The 22,500-nt window shown below is 41.4% G+C and overlaps 1 protein-coding gene across 5 annotated transcripts in view; it reads right to left on the reverse strand.

Moving 5' to 3' along the window:
- LOC121859112 (protocadherin Fat 4-like) overlaps positions 1 to 8,966 on the reverse strand; it is a 52,382-nt gene extending 43,416 nt beyond the window's left edge. For 3 of the 5 annotated variants that reach the window (XM_042355808.1, XM_042355807.1, XM_042355806.1), the window contains exons 1-4: positions 8,430 to 8,965; positions 4,937 to 5,199; positions 3,362 to 3,415; positions 2,083 to 2,208 (exon numbers count right to left, since the gene is read on the reverse strand). In XM_042355808.1, the coding sequence (XP_042211742.1) occupies positions 2,083 to 2,208; positions 3,362 to 3,415; positions 4,937 to 5,199; positions 8,430 to 8,607 (621 nt within the window). In that variant the 5' untranslated portion in view covers positions 8,608 to 8,965. Of the gene's footprint in view, positions 1 to 2,082; positions 2,209 to 3,361; positions 3,416 to 4,936; positions 5,200 to 8,429 lie in introns of all 5 variants that reach the window. The other 2 variants (XM_042355805.1, XM_042355809.1) reach the window with 2 other exon arrangements.
- Positions 8,967 to 22,500: the final 13,534 nt, after the last annotated feature.

Here is a 22,500-nt window from a genome sequence, read left to right on the forward strand (position 1 = left end):
GCTGCTGGCTGCCTGATGCTGTACCCCACCAGCCCTGTTGTTGGCTGTGCCTGGTGCTGTGCCCACCAGCCCTGCTGTTGGCTGTGCCTAGTGTACCCCACCAGCACCCTGCTGTTGGCTGTGCCTGTGCTGTACCCACCAACCCTGCTGTTGGCTGTGCCCGGTGCTGTACCCCACTGTTGTTGGCTGTGCCTGGTGCTGTACCCCAACCCTGCTGTTGGCTGTGCCAGTGCTGTACCCCACACCACCTGCTCCTGACAGCCCTGCTGTTGGCTGTGCCTGTGCTGTGCACAGCCCTGTTGTTGGCTGTGCCCGGTGCTGTACCCCACCAGCCCTGTTGTTGGCTGTGCTGGTCTTCACCAACCCTGCTGTTGGCTGTGCTGTGCCCCACCAGCCCTGCTGTTGGCTGGCCTGGTGCTGCTTCCCACCAGCCTGTGGCTGTGCTTGTGCTCACCCCACCAGCCCTGCTGTTGGCTGTGCCTGATGCTGTACCCCACCAGCCTGTTGTTGGCTGCAGTGCTGTACCCCACCAACCCTGCTGTTGGCTGTGCTTAGTGCTGTCCCACCAGCCCTGCTGTTGGCTGTGCCTGATGCTGCCCACCAGCCCTGTTGTTGGCTGTGCAGGTGCTGTACCCCCACCAACCTGCTGTTGGCTGTGCCCGGTGCTGTCCCACACCTGTTGGCTGTGCCTGGTGCTGCTGTACCCCACCTGCCCTGCTGTTGGCTGCCTGATGCTGTACCCCACCAGCCCTGTTGTTGGCTGTGCAGTGCTGTACCCCACCAGCCCTGCTGTTGGCTGTGCCTGGTGCTGTACCCCACCAGCCTGCTGTTGGCTGTGCCCAGTGCTGTACCCCCTAGCCCTGTTGTTGGCTGTGCCCGGTGCTGTACCCCACCCAGCCCTGCTGTTGGCTGTGCCCGGTGCTGTGCCCCCACCTGCCTGCTGTTGGCTGTGCCTGATGCCTGTAGCCCTGCTGTTGGCTGTGCCCGTGCTGCCCACCAGCCCTGCTGTTGGCTGTGCCTGATGCTGTACCCCACCAGCTCTGCTGTTGGCTGTGCCCAGTGCTGTACTCCAGCCCTGCTGTTGGTGTACCTAGTGCTGTACCCCACAGCCCTGCTGTTGGCTGTGCCAAGTGCACCCCACCACTCTGCTGGCAGTGCCCGGTGCTGTACCCCACCAGCCCCGCTGTTGGCTGTGCCCGGTGCTGCCCCACCAGCCCTGCTGTTGGCTGTGCCTGGTCACCAGCCCTGCTGTTGGCTGTGCCGGTGCTGTACCCCACCAGCCCTGCTGTTGGCTGTGCCCGGTGCTGTCCCCACCAGCCCTGCTGTTGGCTGTGCCCAGTGCTGTACCCCACCAACCCTGCTGTGGCTTGGCCGGTGCTGTACCCCACCAGCCCTGCTGTTGGCTTGCCTGGTGCTGTGCCCACCAGCCCTGCTGTTGGCTGTGTATGTGCCCACCAGCCCGCGTTGGCTGTGCGGTGCTGTCCCACCAACCCTGCTGTTGGCTGTGCCTGGTGCTGTACCCCACCAGCCCCTGCTGTTGGCTGTGCCCGGTGCTGTCCCCACCACAACCCTGCTGTTGGCTGTGCAGTGCTGTACCCCACCACCCTGCTGTGGCAGCCTTGGTGCCACCCACCAGCCCCGCTGTTGGCTGTGCCTGGTGCTGTACCCCACCAACCCTGTTGTTGGCTGTGCCCGGTGCTGCACCCCAGCCCTGCTGTTGGCTGTGCCCGGTGCTGTACCCCACCAGCCTGCTGTTGGCTGTGCTAGTGCTGTACCCACCAACCCTGCTGTTGGCTGTGCCCGGTGCTGCACCCCAGCCTGCTGTGGCTGTGCCTAGTGCTGTACCCCACCAGCCCTGCTGTTGGCTGTGCCTAGTGCTGTACCCCACCAGCCCTGCTGTTGGCTGTGCCTAGTGCTGTACCCCACCAGCTCTGCTGTTGGCTGTGCCTAGTGCTGTACCCCACCAACCCTGCTGTTGGCTGTGCCTAGTGCTGTACCCCACCAGCCCTGCTGTTGGCTGTGCCTAGTGCTGTACCCCACCAACCCTGCTGTGCTTATCTTACGTAACAAGGATCAACTCACCTCCAAGTTGTAGATCTCGAGTTGGACGGGGTAGTCCTCACGGATGTTGAGTGTGTAGGTGTTTTGGGTGAACTCGGGCGCCTTAGTGTTCTCGTCCAGGATGCTGTGACTCATCTGCACCGTACACTGCCACCACCAACACAGTCAGTGGTCAATATGAAACATACACCATAAGAACCTGTATTTATATAACATGAAAACACTTCCTTTTGTGTTTAATAATTTGGCTATATATGGCGATTATATGTTATACATAAGCTTTGCCTCTATAACAAAATATGTATATCTGCTCTCTAACATCTGATGTATAGACTATATATATATTATACAAAAGATTTACCTGTATATTTGAGAAACTTGGTTTATCCACAATGAAAGATTTACCTGTATTTACTATATGTTTCCTAAATATACCTGTTGCTTAAAATCAACACATGAAACACTTTACACAATGAACGCTAAAAACAGCAACACACACACACACACACACACACACACACACACACACACACACACACACACACACACACACACACACACACACACACACACACACACACACACACACACACGAGAAGACTTGCTTGTTCAGCCGCACTTTGCACTAAAATTATTCTGGTGAATTTTACAGTTTTCTGCACAGTACTACCGTCGTAGCCAGTTGTAATGTACAGCCCACTATATTGTTCATCTATATTGTACACAAAAGCAGTAATTTTCACTGTATATTGACTCTGTCTTGACCACTTTTACTGTGCCCTACAGCTGTCATGACCTTGTACTGTACAGTACAGCTGCCATGACCACTTTTACTGTACAGTACAGCTGCCATGACCACTTTTACTGTGCCCTACAGCTGTCATGACCTTGTACTGTACAGTACAGCTGCCATGGCCACTTTTACTGTACACTACAGCTGCCATTACCACTTTTACTGCACACTGCAGCTTTCATGACCATTTGTACTGTAGGCTTGTTTGTCATGAGTATTTACAGGTATCCTACTTACTTCACAGCTATGTTGGTCGCCCTTTCTGTACACTACGATAACCATGAGTACTTGTAATTGACACTACAGCTATAGGGATCACATGTACTGAATATTACACCGTTATGGTCATTTGCACTGTACATGAATGATGTTGGTCACTTGTGCTTTACATCTGTTATAGTCACACAGTTGTAATGATCACTTGTACTTCACACTACTGTTCTCATCATTGGTTCTCTATCCTACAGTCGCCATGTTCACTTACACTGTAAAAACTACAAAACTTACGTCTTTTATACCGCCGGAGAAATCACCAAATGTCACCGTACCAATTATGCTTTTCTGAAATACACAATGTAAACATCAGTCTCGATTATCTATGGGAGAAACTCAATGTTTTTTGTTGTTTTTATGCTGAAGTGCCGAGTAATGAAGGAATTTTTAGGACTTAAGAGATTCTAATAGGTAGATTCCCCTGGTAACTCTACCTACAGCAGCACACCTGGATTAAATATGCCTAAATACTTGCCGTGTCGTGGAGTATTTTACCTAGCGTAAAACAACACGAGCTGCAACACTAAAAGTCGAGATTTAGGACTATCAGCTTCGTAGTCCACTTGTTACTATTGATATATAAAGCAGACATAATCATCCTACAGGCTACATACAGGTGCTGTACATTGTATTATAAATAATATTACTCCATAATAGCATGTATTGTACACTGCATGATTCAACTTAGTCGATTATATTTGCGCCATATAAATTATTCATGCGTTAGTTAGCTTTTGATTAGTTCAGGTCGTTTGTGCAAATAGTGAACATGTGGAGTAGAAATAGTAACATGTTTTTGAGGCGGACACGTGCAGCAGGAAGGTGGGCGGTGACGAGTGTGCCAGGAACTGTAGCTATGAAGTGATACTGAATCTGCTTGTTACTAAATCGTCTGCATCAGTATGAGAGAAATTACTTGAACATTTGAATCAACAGAAAGACGGAGAAATAGGGAAATGCTGAAATTTAGTTATAGGTCATTACTATAGGTCCTCTAGCAGGTATATTATGCTGCTGTTACCCATCACCATCGTCATCATCATCATCATCATCACCATCGTCATCATCATCATCATCATCACCGATTCAATGCTTCCTTGGGTTAGCCGTGATTACCTGATGGCATGGTGTCCCGGTCCCCATCAGACAAATTTGAAGCAGTTTTCACGGCTGGCTGTCCTTCCTATCACCATCTGATTTGTATATAATAGAGTGAACTGGGCAGTGTATACAGGACTTCCAAGCGCCCTCTTAGCACACATGAAAAACTAAACATTACTTTAAAGGATAAGTAGTTTTGTGTAGTTTGATGTTAGTTCTTCTCCTCGTGGGGATATACAGTAGTATACGTATCCTTAACAACTGTGACAACGCCTGTATGTCTCATTGTATTATCAGTTTATGGGGTTAGGAAGATGACTGACGCATCAAACATATTCAAGAACAGTTCTTAGGTTGGTGTACAGCAACTATGAATAATGTTTATATTTATAGTTCTTTATAAATTAAGCACAGCGGATTAAGAGCTCGTCACTTGGCAGTCCTCTCTGTATTTTTTGTTGAAAGATACAAAGAGGGGAAATAATAGCGCTTGTAGTCAGCCCAAAAGGTGTGACTCGCATCTTACAGTGCACACATGACGGTCCCCTGAGTAGTGTCTGTTGTCCAAGAAACTTCTTCATCTAATTATTTGTATTACAAGTATTATAAGTGATGGAAAAAAGCTTATTTGTCTAGACCCAAAATTTAAATCCACAGTTTAACAAGTAGTACTATGAGGGGGGATGGTCTTCATACTGTATTACTCACCGTATTGATGGGATAATCAGGGACTCCAATTAAAGACGTTTTGACTCCGATGCTTAACTTCTCTGTTATTTTGTCCATCGAGAAATATTTGATGAAATTTTCATCAACAGGGAGTGTCATAGTCACGTCCTCGTCCACCGTCAAGGCATACAGTGGCGTGTCCTTAGGTGTTGTCTCCTCCACATTGACCCTCAAAATTAAGTTAGGAGAGATACCTTCTAACTCATGTCCTTCACTGACATTGATGTGTGAGTAACAGTCATCTGAAAGAGTAAGTTAGGAATGCACTACATAAAATTAACTCTCAGGGGGGAACACGACCCTTCATTAAGTAGTCACTGTTAAGCAGCATCAGTGACATGCACAGAAATCATTGTTAATATCTTCGTCATCTAGGAAGAAATCTCTCTCTCTCTCTCTCACACACACACACACACACACACACACACACACACACACACACACACACACACACACACACACACACACACACACCATTGATTTAATGGGAATCATTTTAGAAAAAATAGTAATTCACGAAATTGTATTGGAACCTATCGATGACTTACGATATATGAGGACAGACAGAGATGTGTTGTTCCTCGATGGAGTTCTTTGATGAATGAGCAGATAGTATTTATTAAGACTCTACAGAAGCTCTCGACACATCGCCACGTAATAGATTATTCATGAAAATATAAACGGAAGCTGATATCACTAGAGAGGTGGAAGATGGATTAGGAAATATTGAAATGGAAGTATGATGAGACTATCTTTATGACTTGGTAGTCATAGTAGGAGTACCGCAAGGCTCTCTTTTGGACTTAAGTTGTTCTTGATATATGCCAATGACCTACTACAGGAAATGATACCAAACGTTACCAAGTATGCAGGTGACACAAAATTAATGGTTGTAAATTGGTGACATGGATGATTGTGAAGCATTGCAGAGGAAGGTACAGATGCCCCGGCCTCTTGGCAAGATAAATGGATGATATACAAGGAAGAGTCGTGTGCTGAGAAAAAAGAGATCAGAAAGTAAGCATTAACTTAGAGGGGGTACAGAGGAATTATTGTGTGAGAAAGATATTGGGATATTCAAGAATGGGGTAAGATGCGAGAGATGTTTGTGCTGTACTGCCAAGTATAAGGATATCGGCCAGGTTTATAAACACCAATATGCTCAACAAACATTATACTACGCATTTGAGCCCCGGTGTTGGTAATATCCTTGTGGAAACTCGACAACAATAATGGTGTCGTAACTGGTGGGGCTGTTATGATTGGTTGAAAATAATGCAATTGCCTCCCGTAAAAAGTAAAAAGAGGGAAGAGGCGATCTTATTACGACCAACAAAAAATGGAATAAATAAAATGATTTGAGAAGGAAGAGATTTCTGAAAGCTGGGGTACAGGGGCCTGAAAAACCGATATATTCTTTTAATAAATATATTCCTTTTAGTAATGGGGTAATAGACAATTCATTGTAGTGAGTGTGGGGATTTTAAGTAATTTCTTCAGACAAGACTGGATCACTTTATGAATTTGAGGGACGAGATACTGAGGAGTGGTAGCCTCCCGTATGTTCTACTGTATAGTAATAGGTAAAACACACACACACACACACACACACACACACACACACACACACACACACACACACACACACACACTATTTCTCAGGGTTTAAGGGTTAGCACAAAACTGTCATTGGTGTGTGTGTGTGTGTGTGTGTTTGTATGATACTTCTAAGTAAAAGAAGTGGTATCAGAAACATGAATCACTGAACCTTTCCTGCTTATAGGTCCTATCTCGATTACCCTTTGTTGGGCAGCGGCGCACTTAGATATTTTACTCTGTCTAACACTCAGACGAGTTTATTCAGCAGAGAGAAATCCCTGCCTCTTAAGGGTTAATACGTGTGGGAAGTACATAGACAAAAGGAAAAAGGTTATATCACTGTTAAATCTCTTGTGTGAGTGAGTGAGCGTGTGTGTGTCGTCGAGGACTCTGCTGGTAATACTTGGTGTTGGTCAAATGTGTCGACGCTGGAGATCTATTCGAAATAACCTGGAGAAGTACATGTTGATCAATGATTCCCAACAAGGCTTCATAAGTGGGCGTTCATGTCTGATTGATAATTATAATTTTTTTCAACTGTTTTCGAATCAGTGGACGACGAGCAAGATTATGATGTGGTATATCGACTTTAGCAAAGCCTCAGATAGAGTCCCTTACGAAAGACTCATACGAAAAGTGGAGGCTCGTGCAATTGGAGGAGTTATTCTAAAATGGATTAGGGAGTGGTTACAGGACAGGAAACAGCGAGTGAGCATTAACGTCACTAAATCTGATTGGGGTAACGTCCCTAGTGGAGTACCCCAAGGCTCAGTACTTGGACCATTATTATTTATTATATACATAAATGACATAGATAGAGGCGTAGACAGCAATATAAGTAAATTTGCTGATGACACTAATATAGGGCGTGTAATTAAATCTGACGAGGACTCCGCAATATTACAGGAAGATCTAAACAAATATTTTGCATGATCTGAAAAATGGCAGATGAAATTTAATGTGGACAAATGTAAAGTACTTAGTCTAGATGAAAACAGAGAAACCAGTATTAGATGAACAACGTTGTTATATAGAAATCCGACAGCGAGAAAGATTTATATTAGGAGTAATGGTAAGTAGGAATCTTAAGCAAAGTCATCAATGTGCATTTGCTCGAAACAAGGGTAACAAAATAATTGAGTTCATACAAAGGAGTGTTAGTTACAAGACTAGCAAGGTCATCCTAAATCTATATCCTGCGCTTGTGAGACCTCACTTGGATTACGCAGTTCAGTCCTGGTCACCGTACTACAGAATGGATATAGAATCCCAAGAAAGAATTCAGAGGAGAATGACAAGACTAATCCCTGGCATTAGGAACCTTGAGTACATAGACAAGATAAAGCATCTTAATTTGCATTCCTTCGAGAGACGGAGAGTGAGGGGCGATATGATCGAGGTGTATAAATGGAAGTCAGGGCGAAACAAAGGTGATATAACAAAGGTAATCAAACTATCCAACCACGAGCGAACAAATTTAGATTTAGGCGCGAGATAGGTAAATATTGGTTTGGAAATGGAGTAGTGGATGAGTGGAACAAGTTACCAAACTTCATCATTAACTCGAATGCGCTGGATAGCTTCAAACATAGGATGGATGGATATATGAGCGATAGATAGGGGTTGGGTGTAAACGGGACTGCCCAGTATGTGCCAATAGGCCCGCTGCAGTTTCTTCCATTCTTATGTTCTTATGTTGTTATGTTCTGAGCCTCACCTAGTTATCTACTTCAGGTGTGCGCGATAATCTCATTCCACTTCCTCCTGCCTCTCTCTTGGAGTTCCTGAGGATATATGTCGCAGTGGCAATGTAAACAGAAGCTTAATTCCCCCCATTTGTGGAGAACGTAAAAGATTGTGATGCGTAACTCACCCTGTGCCGCGGAAGAAGAGACTGTGATGAAAATAATGAAGATGGTCGCCACTGCCTGTGTTTTGTAGCTGAAGGGTCGAAACTGTCCTCTTGTCGACGCCATCACGCCAAGTGTTCGTGCAGGGACTTGCTGTCTGCTGTGTGTGGCTGTAGGTGCCCCCCAAGCCTTGGTCCTCATGGCTAAGGTCACCTGTGTTAATACTAAATTGAAGAGGCTCTCTCAGAAACCTTCTCCCAGTTCTGATCGATCTCTCGGAAATAGTTTGTGTTGTTTTCTACACAACAACTACCCAGAAGGTGCGCAGTGGACAGTAGTCATATCTAAGTAGATCACCCATGCCACGACCTCTCCTTCACCTGCCTCACTGTTCCTCTCGCTGATGTTGTGGTCTTTTTAGTACACTCACACTGCCTGACCACTGTTGTAAAGGAGCACCTGTAATCCTTTACTCCTACGCCCACCAAGTAAGGACTACACCAAAAACCAGTGTGACGCCGCACCAGAACACAGTTATAACTCCCACAACGACTTGATAAGAACCTCCAGCAACAGAGTTATTTACTTGATAACACGACATAGATAAGAACGATATGGTGGTGCTGATAGTGACAAGAAATGTTTCATGGAGTCCGTAACAACCTTGGGTGTCTTGTTAAATATTAAGACATAAACTTACACTTAAACATAGCTACATTTTGAGGGTAATTAAATACATCAACTTTATTAATTGATACACTCCAACGATATATATATAAAGGTGAATCACTGATAAACAGAGAAATGATTAATCACAGGTATGATAACAGGGAAGGAGTTGCCACGCACGACTTTCTACATCAACCAAAAATTACGACAGCTGCAGCAAGACCCGACCTAAAGTACAAATATATAGCACTGTACATAGACACCTGAGACAAAGACACACACACACACACACACACACACACACACACACACACACACACACACACACACACACACACACACACACTTGATGAAAGACCAAGGTTCTCTTCCCTCACTGGTTAAAGTACGCTAAAATATTCATGTTGGTCAGGTTCAGGTCAGGTTTTGTTAGGTCAGATTGATTAATGTTAAGTTATATTAGGTAATTTCAGGTTAGGTTAGGTTAGAGTACGTTAGGTTAGAATACGTTAGGTTAGAATACGTTAGGTTTGGTTATGTTAGGGAATTTAGGCTATAATGTAAGGTTAGGCTATCTTAGGTTGGTTAGGTTAGGTTAGGTCATGTGTTAGGTTAGGTAATATTAGGTTACGTTATGTTGTGTCAGGTTATGTTAAATGATGTAAGGTTAGGCTATGTTAGGTTGGTTAGGTTAGGTTATATTTACATTAGGATAGTTCATCTGTAGATGAAGTATGTTGGAGAGAGGTCTAGTCACCGAGTGGTCTAATTAACCTGTAAGTTTTATCTATTAAGAAAGTGAAGACCATTAAGAATATAAGAGCATAATGATGTGTTATTAAGGAACTATAATACTCAGGCTTAATTTTGATGTCATTTGATCTTAAGTGGGGCGGTGGAAACGTGGCAAACATACTCACTCTTCGGAGTAAACTCACTAAATTGTTGCGTAAACTAATTTTCAGCTATAATAAGTATTACAGCCTGAAATAACATGTTTGTTTACTTATGGTGTCCCTTGATCATGTAGTGTTGCTGTTGTTGTTGTACTTATTATTATTATTGTTGTTGTTTCTTTTGTTGTTATTATTCTTGTTATTATTATTATTATTTCTTTTTGCTGTTATTATTATTATTATAATTATTATTATTTCTACTACTGCTACTGCTATTGGATAACATACAAACTAGCTTCAGATTTCGTGAATTAAAAGAAATATATAAGAGGGTTTACCAGTTCTATTATAACCTCATGTTCGTAGAAATTACAGTGAAATATATACAAAATACGGATAACACACAATATATCCTGTACACGAGACGAAAACTCTATGTAGCGTTAATAAGGAGTAAAAGAAGCGTCGTCAGCTGTCAGAAGGACCCCCGAGCCACATTGCGCCCGATAACTGTACGTAACATGTAATAAACTTTAGCAAATATACTAATAAATGTTACTTCTTCGGCAGGTATCAGAATCGGTACAAATTGATCCTAGAGTAAGAGAGAGAGAGAGAGAGAGGAGAGCATATTAAAAAATACTGAAGTTTATATTTAAAAAAACACAGTACAGTTTTATTGCCTACTGGCGTCCCCTCCATTTGTGAATATACAGTAAGTTGAAGTTCACGTTATTGTGAATCTTTCCAAGTATTATCGATCTAGGTGTTTACCCAGCCAGGTGCGACGCAGACGCTGAAGCAGACGCAGACGCCGAGCTGACAACATAAGCTCTCCCTTCCCGTCCCCCCGCCCCTTCCTCTCTCCCTCCCCTGTTCTTGGAAGATGCAAAGTAAAAGCATTAATACGATGTTACTCATAAAACATTACTATCGATTTTACGTTCGTTTTGTAGTTACTAATATTTTGTACAGTGATGGCAGGTGATGGATGATTAGTTATGACAGGTGATGGATGACTAGTTATGACAGGTGATGGATGATTAATTATGACAGGTGATGGATGATTAGTTATGACGGGTGATGGATGATTAGTTATGACAGGTGATGGGTGATTAGCTATGACAGGTGATGGGTGATTAGTTATTACAGGTGATGGATGATTAGTTATGACAGGTGATGGATGATTAGTTATGATGGGTGATGGACGATTGGTTATGACAGGTGATGGATGATTAGTTATGACAGGTGATGGATGATTAGTTATGACGGGTGATGGATGATTAGTTATGACAGGTGATGGATGATTAGTTATGACGGGTGATGGGTGATTAGTTATTACAGGTGATGGATGATTAGTTATGACAGGTGATGGATGATTAGTTATGACAGGTGATGGATGAATAGTTATGACAGGTGATGGGTGACTAGTTATGACAGGTGATGGATGAATAGTTATGACAGGTGATGGGTGACTAGTTATGACAGGTGATAGAATTTTTAATATACAGATGTTTGGAAATATATAATTCAACAGGAAAATAATTGGCTTGTGTGTTATCCATAATCAGGTTATTTATATAAAGAACTTGGTGGTGGTATCTATAACGTCACTGTGCTTGACGTTATCGCTGTAATACGTTATCAGTGGTGTACGAACACAGGTTGGATGCGATAGCTTGTGATGTTCAGTGCAAGAGTTTATTAGTAACGCTTAATTTATTATATGTGTGGTTTATTTTCTCGGTATTAAACAAAATATTTATTGATGAAAGGCTTGTAGTTTCATCTTAGGTGCAGTAATTTGTGGAGCTTACAGCACGGATGACTATATAATTTTATCGATATATTTGTTTTCTTCGTACAGTATGTTGGAGAGTGCACCAAACAAGGCAAAAAGTCGTAATTAATGTCGTAAATAAAATCTATGTATTGTCATAAACTGTTCCATAATCAACAGTTAATTATTAAATGAAGCGTCTTATTATTCTTCATATGTCACCGCGTGTTGTGATGAATACCTGTAGTAGTTGGTCCAGGAGGTAAAGTCCTCCCAAATACAGTGGTGAACCAAGAGGACCACGGGAAGCTAACATGAACTTGAGTCAAACACGTCTTCTGACTCTGATACCAGAAACACTTGTCTGTTATATGTTAGCCTCTGTATTGACATGCATCATCAGGTAGAGAGGAATATGTAGTGGTGATGTAGCTGTAAAATATTTTATTTCTTTGGAAAAATTTATGAGGTAAAAGATGTATTGTTTACATGTAAGAAGACAGCTGTCAAGAACGACAACTTTCTCTTAATGAATGTTGTCGCTGATGAACCTCAGAGCTGTGTAATGATAAATGTTAACTCACCTACTGTGGCAGTTGAGTAAAGAGAGTTATTCAGATTAATTAATTTTTATTTTGTCGTTTGCCATTACACTTGTCATAAGACTTCAGGAATATTTCATGCAAAGTGTTTGTCAACGTTGATGAAGTAGTTGTTATGGTGAGCAACGTGTGAGCGTACAATTACGTTCGTATCATTAACCGTACATGGGCAAATTCTCTGGACTTTGGATATAGACTTTTCCAGTTCATCATAAAGTTACCGACATATAAAGCCTTCTGATACTACAGCAGCAACTCCCCCGTGTGTTTATGTTAACTAGAGTTAGCAGTTATAGAGTTCCGGCACTCTTTTGCGTAATTCACTTCACATTGTCTTCCGATATTTGGCAGGCCTTTACTTGTTATATAGAATTTAAGATACCTTTTTTTTGTCAATTTAAATGTAAAATCAAAGTGTTTATTAAGAACAAGCTTAAGACGGCAGATAAGTCCCAACTGTTTACATACTGGGGTCATGCCGGAAAGAGAACATACCCACATTCACGTGTCTTGTATTATGTGGTGATTTTTTTGGAACATTAGTCTTAGTTTCTCTCTTTTTGTTGTCATCTAGGTTTTGGTGTTTACATGTAGTCAAAATTTCTAACAGGACAATAATCTTGGTTTTAATGTTCCCGTATCATCAAGGTATTCAACATCACAACTTACCCTTAATTCAACCTTTAAGAATTTGGAGTCAAGTGTTATGTACATTATTCTCAAACTGAACTAAAATATATTTCAAGTTACAATTGTGTCGTCGTATGCTAGGTAGGAATATGCCTGTATGTCAAAGCTATTACCATGCATCTGTTTATCACAAGGAAAACACCTGTCAGATATGTTTCACCCCAAGAGTATGTCGAAGTTGTGCTGGGTAGTAGCATGGAAAGTTATGATAATACCAAGAAGAGAAGGAGATAGATAGAGAGGAAATGAGAGATATGACGATAGCTTGTGTGTGCAAGAGAGAGAGAGAGAGAGAGAGAGAGAGAGAGAGAGAGAGAGAGAGATGGTTGAGTGTGGTTAAAAGAAATAGTCCCCAGAAAGCTACAATATCAGGGAGAATTGGTAAAGAAAGCCCTGGGACTGAGAGAATGTGGTGTGGAGGGCTGTGGTTACCATCCCTCAGCCATCAAGATGACTCCTTGATTAATTGATGGGTGTATTATATATAATGATTTTATAGCAGTATTTTTTGGTGGTTGAATTTAATATATTTATCGTTATAAATGTGATCTATAATATAGTTATAATATATAAAAGTGTATAGGAATTTATTTTGGTTCAATTAAGGTTTTCGTAAGATAGGTGTCTGATATACCTGTATTATTACCTGTGTATAGACGATGGATTAACCGGTTAAGGCTATACTCACTAACATATATTTAAATCATTGTGAAAGTATTCCTGATAGTAAATATGAACAACCACTGATATAGGACTCATAAAATGCAAGTGAATGCAAGCTGTCTTAGAGCCTCTGATATTTCAACATTCATCAGATAAGATTGACACCTATAACTACGAGTCGCTTAGGCCATTTTGAACCCATTTGCCTCCCACTACCATCCTGACATGACCTGAAAACTAACTCACAAATATTGCAGTAGCAACATAACATAACATATCCTTTCTTTTGTTAAGATCCCAAAAGACAATTGTTTAAGTTCTATCACAATGTTGTGTGTGAGCTGTGAACATATTTGGAGTGGTCTGTGCTCAAGCTTGTAGTACAAGGGGTAATGCTCAAGAGACAGCTGGTATCCCAGGTGGTATTCAAGGGACAGCTGGTATTTAGGGGGATAATGTTCAAAGGACAGCTGGTGTCGGGTAATGCACAAGGGATGTCTGGTATCATAGATAGTGCTAAAGGAACAGCTGATATCATGGGAAGTGCTCAAGGGACAGCTGATAGCGTAGATAGTACTCAAGGAAACGCTGGTATCATAAGTTCTCAAAGAACAGCTGGTATCAGGACGTCACTAATGTTATCTGTCACCGACACTATAGATTCTATACCATTACTGATGTTCCTTTTTTTTTGCATCGCACATACTTCTGAAATAAAGTACTGAACTGAACATTACCGGGCTTAGCTTAATTAATATGAAGTCTTTTCCGAAACAACAGATGGAAGATGACGCCAGTGCTTTCATCTGAACTACCTACCCAGTTGATTTATAATTTCATCCAAAGATTCCTAACCTGGATTACCACAAGAAAACTTTGTTGATTGTCCTCCTTTTTCCAGCCTTCTCACTGGTCTCAGGTCACCCGCCATCGGTGTGCTGGTGACCGTTGTCTCGACGTTGTTAATTTGGTGCATTTAAGGTAAACTACAGTAAAGTCAGTTTGTAATCTTTACCTGTTAGCTGGTCACCTTCCCTCGTCCTCCAGACGTAGATGACTTATATGTGGAAAGGAGTAAATATATTGGGTTTTGATGTTACTGCTGCAGAACTTTACATGTGAGAGGAAAGTTTATCTGAAGAAGAGTGTTGATGAGGTGTAAACCATGGCCCAGGTGCTTACGAGAACATGGAGTGTATTAGTCACACACACACACACACACACACACACACACACACACACACACACACACACACACACACACACACACACACACACACACACACACTAATTGACGTCTTTGATGACTTAGTGTATAATTTACGCCTTCCATGACAATAACCACCCCTTTTACTTCACCTTTTACTTCCGTAACATATGTAACTCATGTGCCTCTCTGAACTGTAACCTGATAACACGACTATTACACTCATCGAATAGTAACGTAATAGCGAATTCCTTTGTTAATATTTGACTTGTGATTCGGTTAATAACTTGTTTACGTCTGGTTTGACCTTTGACCTGAGTTTGACTATTTTTTTATTTATACTATTGATAGAATACGGGACTAATAACTCTGTTCATAGTTAGTTTTGACGCGTGTAGGTGTCACAGTATACACACACTTGTGAGTTTTTGTATATAAATGTTTTGGTGAATCATGATTTACATATATGCACAGATGAGTCGCAATTTACGTTCGGGCGCAGGTGAGTTACAATTTATATACGTCCGGAGGTGAGTTACAATATACTTAATTGCTCAGGTGAGAATATAAATACACATACAGGTGAGTCACAGTGGGTGTAACTGGGCGGATGATAAGTGTGGTGGTGTTATCTGGTGACACAACAGAACCCTCCTCCTCCGCCTCACACACTTGATAAACCGTGTTGTTTATCATGTCTGTAACGTGACTTCATATCCTGTTGTTGTGAACGCCGGGAAAAATTGGTGGTTTATGGCTGACAGCTTCTCATGATGTGATTTAGCTCTTAACTAATTTAAATGGGTTGGTATTTGTGTCGTTGTTGTTGAAGAAATCGTTCTCTCTGGCAGGAGGTTCCACTCAGCTCTATTCTTGGGTATAAATGAGTTTTGGTCAGGTAAAAGGCTCTGTATCTTGGAAAACCGGTATTAATAGAAAAATTTAGAGCCCTCGTAGGGTGATTGATGGTGGCGCTATTGGTAGTTCGTCAAAAACTTAGTGAAAATATGTATAGAATTGGGAGAACGTTGAGATATCTCTGCCGTACTGGATGTTTCTGGTAAGACCATTATTGTTTTTGTTTCTCACCAAATCTAGCAGGAGTAGTGCCACAACACCTTACCCAATCCGCATATGGCAGCAGTAATGTGTACATACAGTATGGCTGAGCACATTGGTACAATAAATGTTAAACAGTTTACTTGCTCATTGGTGAAGTAAGGCCTGGCTCTGAGGTTCTTTGAAGCAGTTTTGGCTGGAGATTTAATGGATTTTGTCTTGCTGAAACTGGAGGTGAGTCTGATGCTTAAAATCTTAATTATGTGTGATGATGAATTTGTAGTGTTGTCAAAACTGACGTTGTGTAGCGATTTATTATGCCAGTTACTAAATTATCCACAGCAGTTTGTTATAATAAAAGGATATAGTGTTTGATGCACTCTTCTTAGATGTGCGAGGTCTTGCTGTACCAGTGAAGATGCCTCTCATATAGCATTAACATTGTTATTTTGTGAGTGAAGGAGCTATGGAGGGCTGAATTATCTGTGTAAGAAAGAATCAAGTTCTTAGTTGCTGAAAGATCATTGTTAATAAGAAGAGAACTTTCACGATAGAGTGATATCCCAGGAAAGAGGCCGTTCAGAACTACGTGGTGTTTAGGTTGTCTGTCATGATCTGGCAATGTTTGTAACAACCTGGTTATCTTTAGTTATAGTAGTGTGTGTGTGTGTGTGTGTGTTTTCTTTCTGGTTGTCTTTGTCGTGTAGTACTTTCTGTGACGGGGTTGTGTGTGGCGTAGAAAGTCTGTGGCTTTAGGATGTCTACGACTCTATGCCACCATCACTACGCCACAGACACTGTCACTGGCCGTCTGTAGCTTTACTCTGTGTGTGGTAAGGTGGCAGTTGTGATGACAATGAGGCTGTCCCATGTTTCAGGTTGTATCTCACCACATTGATAACATCAAACAATATAGTGTGGTGATCTGATCTATGGCACTGTGACTGTGATAGCTTTATTTGACACATCTTCAGTTCTCATGTCCTGAAGGGATGAGTGAAATTATGCCTTCCTGTAGAATCTGATGTCCATCCCGTATCAAACTACCTGTACTTGTCAAGAGTCGATGGGCACAACCCCCCCACACACACACACACACACCAAAAACAAAAGCTTAGTGGTAATCATTTTCGGTTGACTCAGATGCCTATGTATACAAATGAAGCCCGATATCATACATGGCCACACCCTGGAGGTACATATTTTTACATTGGATGTATGTAGGGCAACTTACGATATTAAAATCTTCCCATTTCAACCTTGGCCTCAATTTAGTGAGTTATTTTCACTTTTAAAGGAGTACAAGTTTGTTCATATGAAGCTCAAAGACTTTACATTTGACCACCATACATTTAAATTCATATACATATATTGGGTGGTTGAGTTATAAGTCCTCTTAGAACCAGTAGACCACATTGTATAACATTTTGTTGTTATCGTCCCGAGGGTAAATATTGGTATAAACCTATATGGGTCTTGTTGAGCGTCTGGTGCCTCGCATGCCTCTATTGTCTCCATACATACAAGGTGTTTTATGGTCTAATCTGTGTTTCTCCATCTCTGTTACCAACTGATTACTATTTAATGCTATTTTTTCGCATGTGATCAGATTATTTTGAAGTATAATAGTCATGTACCTTGACCAAACACACCCACACGTTTTTCATTGTTTTTTATTTCTATTTCATCTATATGTTATGTCCCACACTAACCTCATCTTCAACAATCAACTTAGAATTAAATTGAAGGAGATTGTGACCGTCTACCTAAAACAAAACGTAAACATTTGAAATATTTGTATTACTGCTAATTTTACTTGTGTCAGAGGCGTGCCAGGTGTTGTGTATCTCGGCATTATGGTCATCTTCTCCTTTGTATCTTGACCATCATAAAGACGAGATACTGTACAGTTGTGAGTTCTGTTATTGTTTTGATTCTACAGTAGAGGAGACGGATGGTAAGAAATATCAAATTAGAATTTTCTTCTGCCTGTCCATCAACTTTTCTTCACCAGGTGGATATCACTGATACTGGATAAATTTGTTGATATCAGCCACTCTTAGTTTATCGTTAATTTATTTTTCTTATTTATTTACAGAAAACGAAGGAATTAGAAGCAGTGAACGACCCACTCAGATGATTAGGCCTATACGAAGGTTAGCACTGTCTTACCTTTTACTGTTTTTGTCAGGCATCAGTTAGAAGTTTCAGAAGATATAACAGAACCATTATTTATAAGTTAAGTTCCAGCTGTTAGGTAAGTTCACAGGTAAAGCCATTTGTGTTCACCATTATCTGATAGTAACTCTTGTGGTAGTTTCTCTGAAGCTTTTACACAGTGGACCTTGTTAACAAATTGTCACTGTCAGAGGCACTCATGACCGTATGACTATCTGCATAATCACTTTATAACTTTATAACTAACAGGATGTAATCAGATACTCTATCTATGATGCAACTTTTTTTATATTAATACAACATGTAAGTTCATAAATGTCCTTCTGTTAATCGAAATTATTATGAACCTTGGCGTAAATCATGTGGTTGTATGTCACCGCGAGAATACAAAATGGCCTCCAGCAAGTGACGCTCGCTGTTATACGCATAGGAGACGATCTTGCTGTATACATATCTTAAGATGAGTAATTTACTTTAGTATTTATGACTCAGTGAAATATACTGTATACAAAGATCTCTTGTCACTGTTACGGTCACTGCCAGCCAGCTACCCATAGAGGAGGTAGAAACCATTATATTTTGACATTTTATATGTTTGTTCTGTGCCACGATCGCAATGGTTGATCTATATAACATATATTAAAGGTTGTAGACATAAACAGTTATTATCGGTATCAGTTGAGTGTTGCAGTGTTAGGAAACTTGGTGCCAGAGTCTTACAGGGGTAATACATCGTTGGTGTTGTTGTAGTGTTTGTGGGTGTGTGGTAGTTTCAGTGCATCAGGAGCTGGGGTTATGACTGTGGCTCTGGGGTAGTCAGGATGGTTGTTTGTTTGAATGTCTTTGTAGCTGTGGTAGTGTCTTGTGGCAGTTTTTCAGCGTCATCTGATTCTGTGATATGATCTATCTGTTTGTGGTAGTCTGTGGTACCTGGGATGGTTGTGGTTTCTGGTAGTTTATGTCGCCCTGTGGTGGTTTTGTGTGGCTTGGCTAATGTCTGTGGTTACCGTATACAGTATTTTGGTTAATCGTAGTTTCTGTTGTTCTGTGGTAATATATATCTGTGTTGTGTAAATGTCTGTGGTACACGAATACGTTTTGTCACATGACGGTAGTTGCTGTGGCTCTGTGGCTCTTAGATACTTCACACACTAACCATGACTGGATACATAACCGCTTTATTAGTAATTGATATGAATTTGATAGGAAGTCCAGCCACAAGATGGACGAAGGCAGGTATATTAAGAGCATGTCAGGAGAAGGGTATGTCGTTGGGCAAAGTTGAGAGTAACGGGTGGATATTGTTCATGAGTAGGTCCATGAACAAGGCGAATTGGTTGAAGTATTCCACACACGCGTTGGGTAAAGTTGGTGAATATATCCTTCCAGGTGGTTTTAGCTGGTGGTGCTGGGTAAGGTAGATGTGATGCTCTTACCAATAATAACTCAGTAACGTTACCAGACTGTTTTTCCTGGGGCATGAAGCGGCTGATAGAAGGATATCTGCTAATAAGAATGACGGCTGTAACTACCGCAGACACGATAGAGCTGTGATTAGTGTAAGTAATGTTTATCCTCTCTCCTTGTGTCTGTCACTTCAGCTACGGTAACTTTTCTTGAATTGTAATCTCAGAGCAATAACAATAAATTTTCCATATATAAATTAGTATAACAAGTCACCCACTGAAGATGTGTATGTGGGTGTGAGACGCTATCAGCTGCCAGTGTGATGACTAAAAGGGACACTTGGGTTTCCTTATTGAACATGGCGGTCCGATTTTCTCAGCTGGTCCTATTTAGAGAGATGGGGAGGACTTTTGATGTTGCAGATGAAGGAAACATGACAGTAGGAACGTCTTCGGGCTACTTGATAGTCTTTAAGATGATTTATTTTCGAACTATAAAGGAATCACTGTACTGAGACTACTGGCAAGTGACTACGAGCCTGAGATATGTAGGTGATAGTTTCTGCCGTAAAATACAGTGCTATCAGGTTTCAAGGTACTTAAGTATTTCCAATAAGATGATTTACCTATATACTTTCTCGTATGTTTTCAGATCCAGTATACATTTAATACACATGGTTTAATGTACATTCTTATAGTAGCGGTTGTTTGCCTGATAAAGACATAAAAATCCCCAGCTTCGAAATTTTGTTTGATACTCAGATACCAAAGTCCTGAAGGATTATTGAGCCTTCACTGCTAAGCTTCTTTTCTAGTGAGTTAAGCTTCTTCTGTGAGCTTTACATTTGCACTTCTTTATAATTTTATCGCCTTTTTTTATCTTTTATTGTTTGATACGTGATGACACTTGAAGTCGCTGCCATTTTCACCAGTAAATGTATTATCATCTCTGCATTTGAGTCAGTGTTACGTTGATACTTCCATAATTATATCAGGTAGCGGGTATGGTCAGGTAGCGGGTATGGTCAGGTAGCGGGTATGGTCAGGTAGCGGGTATGGTCAGGTAGCGGGTATGGTCAGGTAACGGGTATGTTAAGATAACGTGTATGGTAAGATAACGTGTATGGTAAGGTAGTGGGTATGGTCAGCTAGCGGGTATGGTCAGGTAACGTATGATGAGGTAGCGGGTATGGTAAGATAGCGGGTATGGTCAGGTAACGTATAAGGTAGCGGGTATGGTCAGGTAGCGGGTATGGTCAGGTAGTGGGTATGGTCAGCTAGCGGGTATGGTCAAGTTATTATGGTCATTATGGAGAGCACGTAAGCAACTATCGCCAGTAAATTTTATAGAGTCCATGATAGAGGTGAGTTTCCACTGTGCGCGTAGAGACACTCCAAGTGCTGCACCAGCCAGGATATAGTTTGATTTATTGCTTCAAAAATTTCTCATACCACAGGATCTTAACTTCACAAACGCTGTTATGTGATGAGGCGACTTCTGCCCGCGATCTTAAGCAGTTAGATATCCAAGTTTACAACTGATAAGGAAAACAAGCAAAATCAAGTGAGCAACATGGCTCAGCTTACAAGCCTTTGTGATGAGTCATGTACCATGAGATTTGCGGAGTAGAAAATTATTGTATGTAGTGCATCACAGTGGTGTGAAGAATACACTAATGATGGTCTCGGTATGGACAAGAAGTGAAAATTAAAACAGAGTTAAAGAATTAGACCTAGACAGGTCTGGAGTAGTTGACATTCTCTCCTGTACTTTAGGTGTTGTTAACTATGAGCTTTGTAAAGGTGTGGGCGGTCAATTACTATAGGTTTCAGATGTTCTTAATGTCTACTTCCACATCAAGCAGTCGTCTGCAGAGAAGGTGATATAACCCTGTTCAAAGGAAGTTGAACTTGTCAACACACAAGGTTGTGAGTCGTAAACCTGACGTAGGTCCCGGCGACTGACAGCAGACGAAACGTTTACTGAGGTGCTTCCTGAAAATATGTACCACAAAAATAATGTGAGCAAGTATCATTGATATTGATGATTGGGTTGGAATCTTTAGAAATTTACTCAAGTGTCGTCAGAGAGAAAAACCTCCAGCAGGACATTGTGTGTGTGCAGACAAATTAACTGGTACAAGGTTTTCAAAAAGCTGGATGTAGTATAGGTGACAGTAGGAAGGTGAGCAATAATAAGGGAAGCCTGAAGGTATTGCCTAACGTGGGCAGGAAACACAATGAAGCTTAGGTTCCTCAACTATTCATTTCCCGGTAACTATTCGCTGGGTGCATCAATCCCTCACCTCCAGAAACACACAAACCAGGCAATCAATCGGTGGTCAGCCAAAGTATAAAGCCAACCCTTACCCCCGAACACGTTAACATGGATAAATAAATTTATAAACATCATTTCATTTTTGTTTCTAAAACCTACCCATGAATCTGTCTCGTTACGCGGTTTCGGATTTATGAGAATGTCAACAGATTACCCAGACTAGACCTACGCAGTGCTGTCTCTGCCTTAGTGCCCGCAAGGACATACACGAAGGCCGGTGAAGAGACAGGAATTGACGAGGTCTACAAACTATCGTAAGGTGTTCGTCAGTGAAAGTAAAGTGTTTGCAAGTGTAATGAAATGTTTACAAGTGCCCCAAGGTGTTTATAAGTGTCGTGAAGCAGTTATAAGTGTCTCAACATGGTCTTAAATTTCAAAAGTGCTTTTTAAGTGCCGTAAAGTTTTCATAAATATTGCGGAGTAATCACATGTATCGTAACGTTCGTAAGTAACGTAGAGTGTTTATAAGTGTTGTAGAGTGTTTATGTTATGAAGTTTTGTAAGTTACGTGAAACATTGAGTCATGGAGAGTTAAAAGTGTCACAAAGTAGTTGTGTGTGCCAAAAACACCCATACATGTCATAAGAGTGGTATAAAGTGTTGCAA

Source organism: Homarus americanus, unplaced genomic scaffold (genome assembly GCF_018991925.1).
Source record: "Homarus americanus isolate GMGI-L3 unplaced genomic scaffold, GMGI_Hamer_2.0 scaffold50924, whole genome shotgun sequence".
Lineage (NCBI taxonomy): Eukaryota > Metazoa > Arthropoda > Malacostraca > Decapoda > Nephropidae > Homarus > Homarus americanus.